This window comes from Phaseolus vulgaris, chromosome 2 (genome assembly GCF_000499845.2).
Source record: "Phaseolus vulgaris cultivar G19833 chromosome 2, P. vulgaris v2.0, whole genome shotgun sequence".
In the NCBI taxonomy this organism is placed as follows: Eukaryota; Viridiplantae; Streptophyta; class Magnoliopsida; order Fabales; family Fabaceae; genus Phaseolus; species Phaseolus vulgaris.
This window is the reverse complement of record NC_023758.2, coordinates 28,622,758-28,639,071: the sequence shown is the minus strand read 5'-3', so window position 1 is coordinate 28,639,071 and position 16,314 is coordinate 28,622,758. Positions and strand designations below refer to the sequence as shown.

The following is a 16,314-nucleotide window of genomic DNA, read 5'->3' as shown; positions in this document are numbered from 1 at the left end:
CACGAGGTTCATAGGGTGCAACTAGAAATTTTAACTTCATTTTCTCCTTTGGGCTTTTATGGCCTGGATGTGTTTAAAGGCAAACGAAAACAGACACCTTTCAAGTGATTATAAATTCAGTGCTGATTACCATTTAAAACTCTTCATGAATATCAAAGGATTTCCTATGGAAAATGTTAACTCTGTATGATATTAAAGGTTTTTCAAATTGAAATTGTTTATAGCACATTATTTTTTCTTTCATAAAGTTGTCTTGTATTTTTCGCATTTTTATCATATAACTAGCTGTATTTATTACTTCCTTCCTCAAAAAATGAAGTGTATACTCTTTCCAATAATATCATAATTAAGAGACGAATTATATTGAAGCATATAATCTTTATTTTATATATAAACACTTAATAATATTATTATATTAATATGACAATATAAAATATAAAAAATTTCTTATTAATTTATATATTTATATTTACTACAAGAAAATAGTAATTTAGTTAATAATTTTAACGACGAAAATATAGTGGTCGCAAATCGTAACGGAAGTAGTCACCATGTAAGTCTCAAATCTACGATCGAATTAATGACTAAATTAATTGTTAAATCAAATGTTAGTGATATGAATATGATAGCAATCTAAATAGAAGAGGCAAAAAGTTTTATCACTAAATCAGTGATTGTGTTTTTCATTCATTATCAAATTAGCAACATAAGGGGTTTAATTTTTAGCAATCAAGTAATTTTTGATTAAAAATGAGAATTTTGAATTTCAATCACAATTAGCCACCAATATAACTAGTTGATTAGTGACTTTTATGCTTCAATCGCTAAAAAAAATTTGTTTTCTAAATCATTTAGTACTTAGCTTGATCATTACGTACTTACTTGCAACATTTTTAAAATCTCAAATTATCTAACCTAATTTATAGCACTAAATAACCTCTTTGTTTTCGAAGTTAATCTTGAAACTATTCTGCTGTTACACGATTAGGGCACAGTCCCATGTTTTTTTCTTTGAATTGTCGAGGGTGGAGTGAATACATTACTGCAATGAATAACTTGTCTTGTAAATGGATTGAATTTGGAAGCTCTTCCCCTCGTTAGACGGGTTAGGTTTGTAGGCACAACTTCAGAGTCAGTTTGGATAAAACTATATTAGAAAAAGAAAGAATACCATATTGAAATATCTAGCATAATTTTTTGCATTTAATTGAACCCAAACAATTCATTGCTCATGACTGATAGCTTGAGAGTCCCGGTGAAGTTATAAACAACTGGAATATTCAAACTATGTTCTAAGTCAACTATTCTATAGATAGAGAAGTAACTGTTTTTTATTTCAAAACTGTACTGACATTATTAATTATTTATTTTGGTACATGTGCTGATACATTAATTTAAGTTATAATAAATACGAATAATGTTTTTCATTAACAATATTATTGTACTAATTAACACGTTATTGATAGTTCCTCTAGGATCATTTTAATGCATTTGATATCTCTTAAGTAGTCACTCAATAAAGAAACAGAGAAGGCAGAAGTTTTGTTGTGCATCATGAATGTGCCATGCCAATCTATTAACCAACCATGGCATGTGTTTATTGATGGTTCACTGGGGTCTGTTCTGGCTTGTTCTGGTTCATGAATGATGAATGAGTGTGTTGTATATGTAACTTTTTAGTTAATTTAGTGGAATACTTATATTACACATTTACACGTTTGGATTTGTTCTGCATAATTGCATAATTTCAATTTGTATTTGGAGCTAGGTTTAATAAGGAAACAGTTATTATAGATGATGTACAAAAACAAAATAATTATATTTTAATATTATTAAAATAGAATAATAACAATAATAATATCTTATATTTTTAACTTATTTATTTAATTTTAATTATCGATAATAAACTTATAAGATATAATACAAAATATTAAAATAAAATTATTGCTATAATATATATATATATATATATAAACCTTTTGTTTATACAAGTTCATCAAGTTCATATTAATGTCTATCTTAATATCGATTAAGAAAATCTTTTGAAATTGACTTCGAACCTCACTATATCTGAGCGTCCACAAGATTAATTTTTCACTCTTTACCAACAAAAAAGGGAGCTATTACTTAATTTTTTAAATTTAGAATTAACTTACTAACTTAAAAATAAAATTGTGAGATGATCTAATTTATTTTTTTTATATGTTTTTCAGAAATCCTAAAAAAAATGGTTTAAAAATATGATTTTGAACATAAGAAGTAAGAAAAACAAAAACCAAGTACTAAGAAGTTTGGAATGAAGTACTAGAATAAAGAAAACAAAACAAAGTTAAATATTCTTTAGACCATATTACTGGGGCTACCAAGTTTAACATAACCACAGTTACTACAAGGTGCAGAACGCCTTGCCATGTCTTTGTAAGTTGAACAACTGTTAGAGTAATGATGACCTCTTACAATTTTAACATGTTGGGGCAATCTCAGAGTGTATTTATTATCATCATCATCTCTTCCTTTATCTCCTTCTCTAACCATAACTATGGAATGACCAGTTGAGTGAGAACGTGCACTTGCAAACATGTTTCGCTGCATGCCCACATTCATCAAACCTACCTCATCACCATCATTATCTCTCTCATCTCCATCTTCTTCTTTCACATCAACGCTCACGTGATCGATCCTCTCTTGTTCCATATTCTCCTCGTTTTGCTCGTGAGGTTTCTGCACGTTACTCGCCGGTGTCTCGAGATCCGTGCGGCAAACGGGGCAAGTCTTGTGCGACCGGAGCCACAGGTCGATGCACTCCCGGTGGAACACGTGGCAGCACCCGGTTAAGACACGCAGCACGCTGTCGTCGTCGAACTCCAGCAAGCAAATGGCGCATTCGAGGGAGTACTTCTTCTTCTTCCGGAGATCCTTCACGGTGGCGTAGAGGAACGTGGGGAACGCGCTCAGCAGAGAAGGGTCGAGGCCTCGGTAGGGAGAAGCATGGGGAGAGAGACGGACGAGGGTGCTAGTGCGGGAGAGGTTCCCGAAACAGCACCTGCAGAAGAAGACGACGGTGAAACCAACGGAGCAGAAGACGGCCACTGCGATGGAGAAGAATACTATAGTCGACGGGGTGATTTCCGACGGTGGAGGCGGCGGTAGCACTTGGGAGGAGTTCTCTGCTTTGATTTCGATGAAGACATAGTGGTTTGTTTGCATGTATTAGAGAGGTGGATTGAAGGACGTAAAGGTTTATTTATTTGATGTGTTGTTTGTGTTTTGTTGTGTTGTTTGCTGGGTTTTGTTGTTTTTGTTGGGGTGTTTTTTGAAGATGACATTGTTAGTGTTACGCGTGCAATGTGGAGAATGGAGGAGTTAAAAGTTAAAGTATTTTTAGGAGTAGAAGTTGGTGATGTTGTTCATGTCATTTGCATTGAACGAGTCCTTGTCACAACGACCAGGCTTATGTCCGAACACTTTCTACGATAAATCTGTATCATTCTGTGTATACAAATATCTTCAATAGTATAGGGTGAATTCAAGATTCGTTCTAACCATGCATAAATAAAAATAAATAAATTAGTTAGTCATGAGATAAATATAGGTAAATTATAATTGTCTAAGTTAGTAGAAATTATCAAGCACTATTATTAACATGTTTTTACTATATTTATAAATATGGGTTGGTAAGATAACAATATGAACTTTTCTGTTCTTATTGTTAAAAAAATGTAAGAAGTCAACCTTAATTTCTTCTAAATTATCTTAAGTTAAATAAGAGTAATGCACATGTTCAATACTTTTTATTTGGAAATCCTCCAACCATCAATTCATTAAAAATGTACTTATATATATATATATATATATATATAACTTAAATATCTAGATCAACTATGATCCATAAGTCCTAATTATCTTAAATTTAAAATATAATAATATACATTAAAAAAATGGAACTAACTCATAGGATTGTAAAATTTTTTATCAACAAGTAAAGAATTAATAAATAAAAGTATTTAAGTAATATTACAATCTATTATATTATATGTTACCTAACATTCATATAAAAAAATGCCTACCTATATATACCTGTTATGTCTGGGATTGTTTATAACACATTCTTTCTTTTTCTAATGATTTATCAAATATATATGGAGCATGAATTAATTCCTCCCTTACACTACATTATACAAATTATTACAATTTTATTTAACCAAAATGTCTGTCCTAAGTTTTATGTTGTTCGTGTCCTTCTTATCTTTCTTTTCACTTTCCATCACTTCGTAAACACTTCCCTACTCACACTTCCCTTTTCCACCACACACATGTATACAGTTTAGTTTATTTACATTAACAGACTAACATGTCAACATATTTTAAGATAATATATAATTATAACTAATTAATGTACGTTAACTAAAAACACACAGGTAGCAATAAATTAATAAATTCCATATTTATTTAGTTGAGTTAATTTAATTTGGAATTTTAAAATAAGAATCAACCGATTAGGACCAATTGAAATCCCATTATTGTTTGGTGTTTTCAAAAGGCTTGAATTACCATATAAAAGGTACCGTATTTTTCAATTTTTTATCTGTACTTATATTCTCTACTTCTAATAATTTTATGTTAATGTAAAATATAGTTATTCTACAATATATGCTTATTTATTGTATTTAATAATTATTATTTTTTATCATAGTTATCATTTCATATGTCTTACTAATTTCTTTGTCCAAAACCAGAAAAAAAATACAAGATTATAAAGTGAGTGAAAAATAAAGAAATAAAATTAAAAGACATGTACTAAGGAATCTATTAATAAAAATAACCGCGATTAAATTGTCCTATGTGTTCAAGTTAAAAGGAGTCTTTACTCATAAAAAAAATTCAGAGAAAGCTTTTTAATTAAAATTATTACTGTTGATCATCAACTTTTTTTGTTTAAACTATAGTTTTTAAATATTAAAAAAATTAAATTAAAGAGAGATCTACATCTAGTGTGAAGTTGCAGCTGTCATAGTTGTAGTGACAACACTGGAGTGGGTGATGAGATGTGGTTTATACATTTGTGCTCAGAATTCAATCTTTGGATGAGTAGTGGACCTAAATGAGCATACCCTTATGGCCTTTTTCCTTTCAAATTCAAACCCACACTAATTTATGCTTTCTTGGCTTCAAGAAATAGGGTCATCATCAATATTAACAACTCACATGACTTGTTTTCTACATTTAAAGATGAAAAATATGGATACCAATGTGCTATATCATTATTAAGTAGTTTACACTAACTTTGTTCTTGTAAAACAATTTTCACTATCACGTTCACATCTCCAATGATAATGTTAATGTTGATTGCAATAACTTTTGGAAGGATATATCCTAGAGATGCTCTAAAAAAAACTAAAACATATCGGACATACTAGGAGTTAGTTTCTTACATTATCATGACTTTATATCTTTATTTGAAGAAATATTTATATATATATATATATATATATATGAACAGTGTTTTAGAATAGAATTATATTGCTTTATTTTTATCCTAAAGCTAAAAAAAAAGTTTTGAATTCTCAACGCAATAAAAGTTCAGACCTCAATGGGTACATCTTTGGTTTTATAATTTTTTTTTAAGAAACTAAGAAAAGGTGCTGAATGTTGTAGAAATTAATTTTGGATTAAATATTTCATTTAAAACTCGTATACCTAAAGCTACAAATTCACAACACCTACATGAGTATCGTTCTATTTTGTTGGTATGTTGTATGTATAAGATACTAACTAATATTCTAATATTAAGGTTGAAAAATGTGTTAAATAAGATTATAGATCATAGACAATTGGCATTTATAGAAGGGAGAGAATTGATGGATGATATACTAGTTGTAAATTAAACTTTAAAGAAAATTATCAAAATAAAAAAAAAGTAATATATTACTAAAGGTAGATTGTGAGAAAGCATATGATTTTGTGAGAAATCATATGATTTAGTTAGTGAGAACTTTATATACTATATTATTAAGGAGGTTAGGTTTTTGTGCAAAGTGGATTAGTTGGGAAAAAAATGATTTAGAGTCTTCAACTTTGTTTGAATATGCTATAATATGCTCACGATATCTTTTGTAAAGTCTTGACCCAAAATTTCTTAGTTCTAAAATTAGTCTTGAGATACTTTAAATTAGTTTGAAGACTTAAAATTAATTATCTTAGGAGTATGATTGATGAAATAGGAATAGATGCAAATATTATTAAAAGATTCTTTAAATCCTTAACTCCGAAACCATAAGAAAAATCATAAAAGAAAAATAGGTTTTGGGATGAGATAGTGGATATTAAGAAAATAGTCATCTTTTCAGGAAAAATTTGTCTTTTGAAATCTTGTGTTTACTTCTCACCCTCTTTACTATATGTAATTTTTTAAAATACACGTATTTATGGTTAAAAAAAATTAAGAGAATTCAAAGATATTTTCTTTATATTTAAGGGAGGGAGGAAAGAAGAATAAAAAAAAAAAATTCAAGAATGCTAGATCTGATCCAAATAAAAAAAATTCTCTAGCTCAAATAAAATCTTGATAGTGGATCACAGTGAAAGAACAAATAGCTACTTTTTCAAACTGTGTATTGATCCTATAAATTGTTCAAAATGTATAAAAAAAGATAATACAATTTAATGGATAGAGGTACTAGGGAGGTTTAGATTGTTATTCTCAATCAATACTAACCTGAATCTTAGCATGGTAGTTTCTTGTTTGATGTGAAGCTTTTGGGGATGGGGGATGCTTTTTTTTGTTTTCTGTTGGGTGTTTATATTCTATATAAGGGTTAGAATACAAAAATACTCCAATTCTGATTTATTAAAAATTTTGCTGAAAAAAAATGGAAACTCTTGGTAGCCATTGAAATTGTTTTTACAAGTTCTTATTCTTATTCTAGTCACTTTCTTGTAGAATGTATTCTTAGTATAATTGCATGAAATCAATTTGGAAATGAACCAATCGTTCAAATCACTCGACCCATACAGACAGGTTATGATTAGGGGGAGAAGAACCGAGGGAAAAAAAAAGCTAGAGAATCATTCCAAACGTGGTCTTTCTTTAAAGATAAGTAAAGTTGTTGTAGTTTGAATTCCTTTTAAAGCATGATTGAGAAAAAGAACTACTCATTCATCAGTAAGTTCCGTCACAACGTCAAGAGCACAATCTTGCTTGTTTTCTGTTAATTCTCCATCACCAATCATATAATAATCATTCTACAGTCAGAAGTGCATATATATTGAGAAATTCTAATCTATCATATTCTCAATGAAATTTTTAATAAAACATATTATCGAATAATTTAATTTTATAAAATTATTGATTTATAAAACTAGTATGAAATGGGAAAGAAGGGTTGAGGCCAACATTAATTGAATGATAAACGGAGAACATGGTTTGATGTCAACCTTACTGCTATTTTCTTATCTGAAAAGGGAAAAAGAGGGTTTTCAATAATTGCGACATGGTATTTTTATCTACCATGCATGCATTATTGCATTGCCTTTATATATATAACGCTATGCAACTATAGGTTTAGCTTTGCTATTGTTTCGTTGGTATTCTTTCTTCTTCCTTCTCTCCACCGACATGAATTTATAATCCAGCAAAGCATTTGTTGGTTCAATCCAGAGTTTCCAGTTAACAGTTACTTCCCAGCTACCCTTCTACTTTTTCAATTCCTTAACTCTTTCCTTCGCAACTGTAACTGAAAAATTAAATGTTCCTCATAAACCATGTTATTTCCTTTCTTTATTATTTTATTCAAAAACCACCACACACTATACTGTCTCTATTAATAATACTACTGAGTGTCTTGGTACGGTTTGAATTAACCTAATTAATATTCAAATTCAAGTCAACCTAAGTTGGATCTAAACCAATTAAACACAATAGTTTGTGTTCCAAATTTCTAAATATGGTCAATTAATTATATTCTTTTATTGGTTATAATCTTGGGAGCTTTATGATTTAATTATTTAAATACAGTAGAAGTCATATATAGAATCATAAGTCTAAGATTTGAAAGACTTTTCTATTAAAATATGTTGACATGATATAATATTTAATATTTTAAACTTAAATAACACTCTGAATCATAAAAATAAAATAAGAAATTTATATTTTAGAAAGATATATATCTTTCAACAGTTAAATAAAATATTAATTAAAGTGTGAATTTATAAAGAAAAATTATTCCAATAAAGTTTATAAAGCAATTTTAAAAAGAATGTAAACCACAAAAATGAAATTAATGTAACGATTCTTACAATAGAGATGACCTTATGTTTTTTAAAATCTTTTGATATTTTTAATACAAGAAAATTAAAAATATCTTTGATAAATATATTTTTCATACATTTTCTATGCAAGCAAATAGCAATATAATTTTTTTATACCATATAAAAAATAAATTTACACTTTATATATCATCATCTTCACTCAAATAGTTAGTAGAAAAATATATTTAATAAATATAATTTTCATAAATAAAAGTATAAAATACATGGTAATTTTGTAATATATAAAAAAAATAAAAATATAAGCATTGTTCAATTTTTAAAAATTTATGAATGAAATTTGAAATTTATACAAATTTGGTTATTGGGTCATATATTGAATTGATTTTTAAAACTAAATATAATTAAATTAAAAAAGGAATGTTATTTAAAAAATCTATGGATTTAGTTTTCTGTTTTATTCAATTCTTCTTATATTCGGATTTATTTTTTCGATATTCATTGGGTTAAATTGTTTTATAAAGATAATCAGCCTTGTGACAGACGGTGGAAAATTGGATGGTGTATGAGGCAAAGAGAATTTAAAAATAGGAAACTATTTTACATTATCTGATATTAAAATAAATAAAGAAATGATTATTTGATTGAAAATACATTAATGTGTAGCGTATAATGATACTAATAATATGGGGGTATTATAGGTACAAATTTGTATAACATTTTGCACACGAATAATCTCCCGCAGAACAACAGCCATGGTGCCTGCTTTAATCAATTCAATGAATCAAGCTTCGAAGTTCACCATCAATTTGTTCAACTTCTTGTTGCTAATTTTCTGTTCGATAAAACCCTTACCCAGGTCGCCACTGCAGACAAAAAAAAAGGTTGAATATATAAGAGTCAACATTCAACAAAAGGAACACAAAAAAGTCAAAATAACCAAAAAGTCCTCTGACCTTTCCGGCGAGGAGGAGGAGGAGGAAGTGGAGGAGGAAGAAGCAGCATCAGGGGTCAACTTCTGAGCTAACTGAACGGCGTCTTCGTGGGTGTTGATAATGTGATTGAAGCACAAATAACGACCGTAGGATGAGACTTCTTCGTAGACGCAGATGTGGGCATCCACCAAGAAAGGTAAATCAACGGTGACGAAAACACCATCCTCGTACATCTCAGCAGCTCCTCTGAGGTAAGGGTGTTTGATGGAGAGATCATGAGTCATCAATAAGCCAGCGTTGATAGACACCATGTTCACTCCTCTGTCCATTGCTAAGGCCCACGCACTTTTCTCAGCCATTGTCTTCGACACACCATGCCATAACTGTTCAAAACATTCAATTATCCAATTATTCAATTTTGTCATTTTCTTCACACTCCATCTTCCTTTCCAACTCATTTTATCACGTTGCTTGTTATCGAACCATCAATGCAACATACCCAAATATGAAAAGGAGCCTAATTAACTAAATTTTTACTAAAATCAATATTAAAATAAAACAAAATTACGTACCTTGAATTTGCGACAGAAATTGACATCACTCCAATGTCTCTCATCAAGATCCAGTTCCATGGTCTTCCGATCCTCTCTCCAAACTACTGCAGTTGCTGAGGAAGTGAAAACCACTTTATCTATTGTCTCTGTCTGGGCACAGGCTTCCAGCACGTTGTGTGCAGCTCTTACTTCCACGTCTGCCATGTATTCCTGTAATTTCCAATACCACATATCACTTCTGCTCTGGCACAGATCTCAAACCAAATTTACTACTTTAAAAAAACTGAATTAAATGCTCTTTTAATGAGCACGCATATTTAAAACCACTGAACTTGTTCGTATGCTACTCATAATTTTTTATTCATGACAAACTAATGATACAAATGTAGTCAACACCTAAATTTTTCAGCAAAAAAAAAAAGTACCGGTCTTCCAAACGCGTTTTATGAACTCTGCTAACAATTAAATCGTAATAAGTTTTCTGCCAAACTTTTACTTTTGTCAAACAGACTTCCGAAAAAATGCTAGCCATAAATTAAATACACGGGACAAAAAAATTGGAATTGAAATCTTTCTTAGTCAGCTTTTTCAGGATACAAAAAATTGTTTTATAATTTACTGATAGGAACGTTCTGATATGATAATGCAATTATGCGTAATAAAATATTCATTATAAAATAGCAGAATGACATCTACATGCATTATTGCAATTCAGTAATTAAACTAATCAAGGCATGGCAAAATTTAAACTTATACTATCAAAGCTTTGGACCACTGTATCAGCGTTCCACATAAGTGTAAACCTTTCCGTATCAATATTTCATCATGATTGGCAATATTTTAGGAATAAAATGTTGATAAGGTCAGCAATTGATGAGATAAGCAAATTATCACATGGCTGAAAACTAACCAGCACAGATGATTAGGACACATAAGTGAATTATTAAGTGATTGAGATGGTTAACCAATTCAAAACTACCAATACTGGCTACTATTAATTACAAATAAATTGAGCATTTTAAACTGAATTAACTATTTACTTGGCTGTAATGGAGGTGAGTAACCCAGACAGGAGTAGGGTCACTGCAGTACCTCCCTGGCAAATTGTGCCTAACACATACACCAATAAATTAGGCTATCGTAAACCAACTCTCGTATTTCTCACCCAACAAACATGCCCACAAAAAGCTCATGGATTAACTATTTTCATTATTTTCTTTTAATTGCTATAGGATGAGGATAATTACAAAACTCTTAGTTTGGATATATATATATATTGGAAAAAGAGAAAAGAAAAGAAAAAGTGCTTACGTCATGATTTGGTTGGTCATGGGGAGGTTCGAACGTGTAGAACAAACCAGAGCAGCCTCGGAGTGCCTCGATTATGCTAGGGTAGTCGAATGGGTCAGATCGAAAAAGCTTGAGCTTATTAGAGTCGGTGGAAATCCCATTGAACATGTCTTCTTTCCCTGAGAAACGATCCGAAAGGAAATGAGTTTGAAATCGAAATTGGATTTGAAATTGGAATTGAAGGGAAGGAAGCGTGGCATGAAGAGTTGGAGAGGTGATCGATTACCATGTTTTTGGAGAGAGGCGTGCACGGTGTAGCCCCTTTGGAGGAGTCTCTGGACGATGCTGAAGCCGAGGTGACCAGAAGCGTCCATGACGCAAACTGTGTGAGTGGTTGTGTCGAAAGAAGGTGCCATGGTAGTGTGTTGAAATTGAATAGAGTTAGAAAATGGAAAGAAAAGAAGAGAAGCGTTGGATTTATAAATAGAAGAAGGGCGGCTAGCATTGAAAGGGCGTGGGGGTAGATAAGTAGGAAGGAGGTAGTTGCCTTTTGATAGATGGACACGCGCACACCACCACCCTGAACGAGAAACAAAAGAAAAGTAGATTTCTCACCCTCTTAAACTTTACCCAACAAAAAAAATTTCTATTTTTAATCAAATTTATTTAATTTTAGTCTAAAGTATTAAAAGTACTATTGGAATAAGTAATTATTATGTTTTTTCTAATTTACATCAAGTACGAACTACAATTTTAAAATTTCAACGTCTATGTGGATTAGTCAGCGCATTTTAATAATATTATAATATAATTTATATTCAAAATTCCTATGTTACGTATAAATATAATTTATGTATAAAAGAAATACAAGTAAACAACTTATTTTAATATTATAATATAGTTTATGTTAAACATTAAAAATTTATTTATTATTTATAAAAATATTAATAAATCATTTATTTCAAAATTTAATATATTCTTTAAAATTTTGAACAGCTTTAATTTGTTTATATTAAACTACTTTAAATAATAATTTACGTACACAATATCAAATTAATATTAGGATTTTTTAAGAAATTGAGATTTTTTTAATGACACCTTGCATACTTTTTTTTGTAGGTTCGTCTTTGTCACATGGTATAAAATCTTTTATCATTTTATTTAATTTTTACTCTAAACATAAATCTTACTTTAAATTTTTTAAGTACATTTTTAGGTTAAACAATAATTACTTTTAGAGTAAACGAGAATTGAAAATATTTTTTTAATCATTTTGGAGATATTATGAGTTGTCGTAGAACAACTCACTTTCTATGGTGAAGTGAAGATCTTCTTTTATTTTTAAGGTAAGATCTTGTAAATAGTAAATTTTATCGTTGAAGATAAATATCGTCTTTATACTTCTTAATTCATTTTACCAAATAGATTAAGTTTCTTAAATAATATTTGAATTGAATTATATTAACTTTAAATTCTCTGATTAAAAAAATATTAAATTAAATTAAATTATACCAAAACTTGAATTAGTTAAAAAATTGAACTGAATTTTTATATTAATTTAGATTTTAAAAACTGAACTATCAATAAATAAAACTGTTTGGATTAAACTCTATTATAATTCTTAAGATTGAAAAAATATATACTCTAAATAATATTTTATTGATAACAATTTAAACGATTTAGATAATGTGTAAGGGAAAATCTAATCCATCTCGTTAATATATTAATATAAAAAATATGAATATATTTATATTTTAAGAGATAATTATTTTTACCAAAATCATGACAAGAGAATATATAAAAATTTGTACACATTTATTTATTTGCTTATTTTTTAGAAAGAAATAAGAAACTATTTATTTGGAAAAAAAAACTTTTTTAGTATTACTATTTTATTTGACGTGGTTGGAATAAGTATATTAATCATGAGATTAATGTTAATGGTGAAAAGTATGTATAAAAGTAACATTAGTGGTCCCTCTATAATAAATGGGCCCATGCCCGTAACAAATGTAAATGTTGAAATTTTCGTTCTTTTAATTATCAACAATATGTATTTCAATTGGATCTTGAACACACTACAATAACAACTACATTATTTTAATAATTTAGTATCTTAATCTATTTATGTGATAGTAATAAAAAAAAATCATCCACAAAGTAATATAGAAAAGTGAAAATAAATATAAAGTAAATTAATATCATACCAAAATAATATATAAATTATCTTTTAATATTTCATCAATATAATTTAATTTATTTCAAATTAAAGAGATTTAAAAATAATTTTGTACTGGAATATGAGTTTTAACATTAATAACAAAATAATACAAAATTGTCTCATCTTGAGTATTTATTTATTTAAATATTCAAAATCAAATATCTATCTTACAATGTCTTCAAATTATTATTTATTAATAATTTTATTATACTTGTTAAATTTTTAAAAAAATGTTTTTATCATATTAATTTGTTCAATAAAGCAAATAATAAATATATAAAAACTATGTATGACATAAGTAATATAAATATAAATAGAGTGGACCTCAATTGAAGATAAATATAAATTAATAATATAAATAAATTAAATAATCATTGTATAACTGATTTTTTTTTAATAATATAAACAAACCAAGAAGATAATATTTTAAATTGAATCATCTAAATAAAAAAATAGATCAATTAAATATTATAAATAAATAGAATAATACATAACTAAAAAAATCCAAATAAATAAAATGAACTAATATACTACTGAACATAAATTAAATAATATAAATAAATAAATAAATATATTAATGTTTAATTGAAGAAAAAGTAAAATAAATAAATAAATAAAGTAAGGTTGGAGAGAGAAAATAAACAATTCATAAAATAAATAAATAAATAAAATAATAAATATCTATTTTTTCTATTATTGTAGTGCTAAAATATGATTAAGGATATTTTTATTTTTTTCTCTCTGTTCCTACCCTTCTCTCTTTCTCTTTCTCTGTTTTTCTTCTTCTTTTCTCTCTCTCCCCATACACAACACTTAATTCATTTTGCAGCATTAATTGGATACATTTTTTTTTTATCAACAATGTTTATTTCTTTCTTCGAAGAGATAACTCCTTATTTTCTATATTTCTAAAAATTAATTTAAAAATATTTTCCCCTTTTTTACTATTTTATTTATTTATTTTTAAATTTCCTTTTAACTCTTTTGTTATTATAAAAGATACAAAAATATTTATAAATAATATAATTTTAGTATATTATACCGAGATATTATTGTATTATAAATCTTTAAATGTTACATAAATAAATTATTATTTTAAAAAATATGAAATAAAATTTTAAAGACAAAAGATAATTAATTATTATATTGATTAAATTACATATATTTTAGAAACTAAAAAAATTATTGATATTTAAATTAATATATATTATTGATAAATATTTTTTAAATTGATATTTAATTAAATACTATTTTTGAATTTAAATTTTTTAAATTAAAAATTAAAGAACTAATTAAATACTAATCTAAAATTATTATCAATAATAAATTAATTTAAATATCAATAATTTTATTATTATTTAAAATAATATTTAATTTAATTGCAATTATTTATTTTGTATTTTTTTAAAGTTTCTATTTAATAATTTTATAAGAGTATATAATGCTATACACATTTAATAATTAATCTTAATCATAACAGTGTATGAAATGAAAACATGTACTATGATATAATACCAAGTCTTCATATAAAACATATAAAACCAAATATATATATATATATATATATATATATATATATATATACTAATAAAAATTATACATTAAAATTATAAAAACATAATAAAAAGTAAACCATTTGATTTTATTCAATTTTTTATGTTTAAACTTAACCACATATAATTGTTCTGCTTAATTCAAATGTAGTTTTAATAATAAATAAAACGAATCACACTTGCTAATTGTAACGAGTTAATATTTTTCTATATATAAAATTTAATATTCACTTTTTTAATATATTTTATAATATTTGTAAATATATTTTATATATAAAAACTCGTTTTTAATTTTAACTCATATTCTAAATGTAAGGTGTAACATTCTATATTTCTCATATCTAATAACCAAAATCTGTATGAAATATTAAAATAAATATATAAACATAATACAAATATATCTACAATTCTTTCATATAATGTTTCAAATTATCTCTCTCTTCTTAAGACTTGAAACATTTTCATAAAACTAAAAAGAAAATTTCAAAAGAAAATAAACATTTTTCATCTTCCATCTTTTCATCAAGAAACTTTATCACCTGTAACATCATCTGCTCTCGTGTATACATGATCATCATAGATCAAAGAAAAACAACCACAAAACAAAACAAAGGGGTAAGCTAGGTATTTCAAAAACTTATAACATAAATATAACTTTAAACATCCACATAAATCCATCATTTCTCATGCATTCCACATAACCATAACCATCAAGTGTTTATCAACAATTTCAATATTCATCTTTCTCATGTCAGACTTCTACTGACTCATTACACAGAAACACTTGACTCGACTTCCAGAAGACTCGTGCGTTGACTTAGACTTAGATATCTGCACCTGTCATACTACATCACTGTGAAATCCACACAGCTATGCGCATAAATAATCTCAATATCATCTCTATCTTAGTATGACAGGTTAACTCATATATCAAGTCAAGTTAGTTATCTTTCAAACAACTTACCCATTCATATGAACCTCCTTCAACTCTCACCACCTGAATAACTCCATCTATATGATTCCATTTATCTCAGTAGAGTCAGGATATCTCCTTCTAGATGAATCTCTAGTCAATGCACATCCTAAACAATCTTAACACGATATTTTCTTTCCTGAAAATACTATGTCTTGATTAAAATTCATACTCTGAACCTCACAAGAATCCAACATCAAAGAATCAAATCATACAAAATTTTAGAATTTCCAAAAACATACCACAATTCATCTACTAATCATATAAATGTCTAGTTAAAGATATTTTCAATTAAATATACATGAAATAAAAGTCTATATAATTTATAACTATAGAGAAATAAATAAACCAACCTTTTAAAAACAAATATATATATATATATATATAAAACAAATTTCATATTTTTTTTAGAGAGTCTAGCTTGAGCTAGAATTTGCTAGCTTGAGCTAAAACCAACCCAAGAGCACCTAGATTTTTAGCTTAAGCTAGAATTTGCTAGCTTGAGCTAAACTCAACCCGAGAG

At 27.5% G+C, this 16,314-nt stretch overlaps 2 protein-coding genes across 2 annotated transcripts; both read right to left on the bottom strand.

Annotated features, from left to right (window-relative positions):
* Positions 1 to 2,340: 2,340 nt before the first annotated feature.
* LOC137809317 (RING-H2 finger protein ATL29-like) lies at positions 2,341 to 3,207 on the bottom strand. The gene has a single exon (XM_068610446.1). It carries the CDS (start codon positions 3,205 to 3,207, stop codon positions 2,341 to 2,343), a length of 867 nt encoding a protein of 288 aa, XP_068466547.1.
* Positions 3,208 to 8,845: 5,638 nt separating this feature from the next.
* Positions 8,846 to 11,728, bottom strand: LOC137811254 (cinnamoyl-CoA reductase-like SNL6). Its single transcript, XM_068612925.1, has 5 exons — positions 11,331 to 11,728; positions 11,066 to 11,223; positions 9,773 to 9,964; positions 9,222 to 9,583; positions 8,846 to 9,131 (listed from the first exon to the last, which is right to left on the bottom strand). The coding sequence occupies exons 1-5, from the start codon at positions 11,458 to 11,460 to the stop codon at positions 9,050 to 9,052; spliced, it is 924 nt and encodes a 307-aa protein (XP_068469026.1). The 5' UTR covers positions 11,461 to 11,728; the 3' UTR covers positions 8,846 to 9,049.
* Between the last annotated feature and the right edge of the window lie 4,586 nt (positions 11,729 to 16,314).

What these genes read in the sequence shown, in the direction of transcription:
- LOC137811254 (XM_068612925.1), bottom strand. Translation starts at nt 11,460, where the DNA reads ATGGCACCTTCTTTCGACACAACCACTCACACAGTTTGCGTCATGGAC. An exon ending in CGCCTCTCTCCAAAAACATG is followed by an intron (nt 11,224 to 11,330) that starts GTAATCGATCAC and finishes ATCGTTTCTCAG; the next exon opens with GGAAAGAAGACATGTTCAAT. An exon ending in ATTTCTGTCGCAAATTCAAG is followed by an intron (nt 9,584 to 9,772) that starts GTACGTAATTTT and finishes TGTTTTGAACAG; the next exon opens with TTATGGCATGGTGTGTCGAA.
- LOC137809317 (XM_068610446.1), bottom strand. Translation starts at nt 3,207, where the DNA reads ATGCAAACAAACCACTATGTCTTCATCGAAATCAAAGCAGAGAACTCC.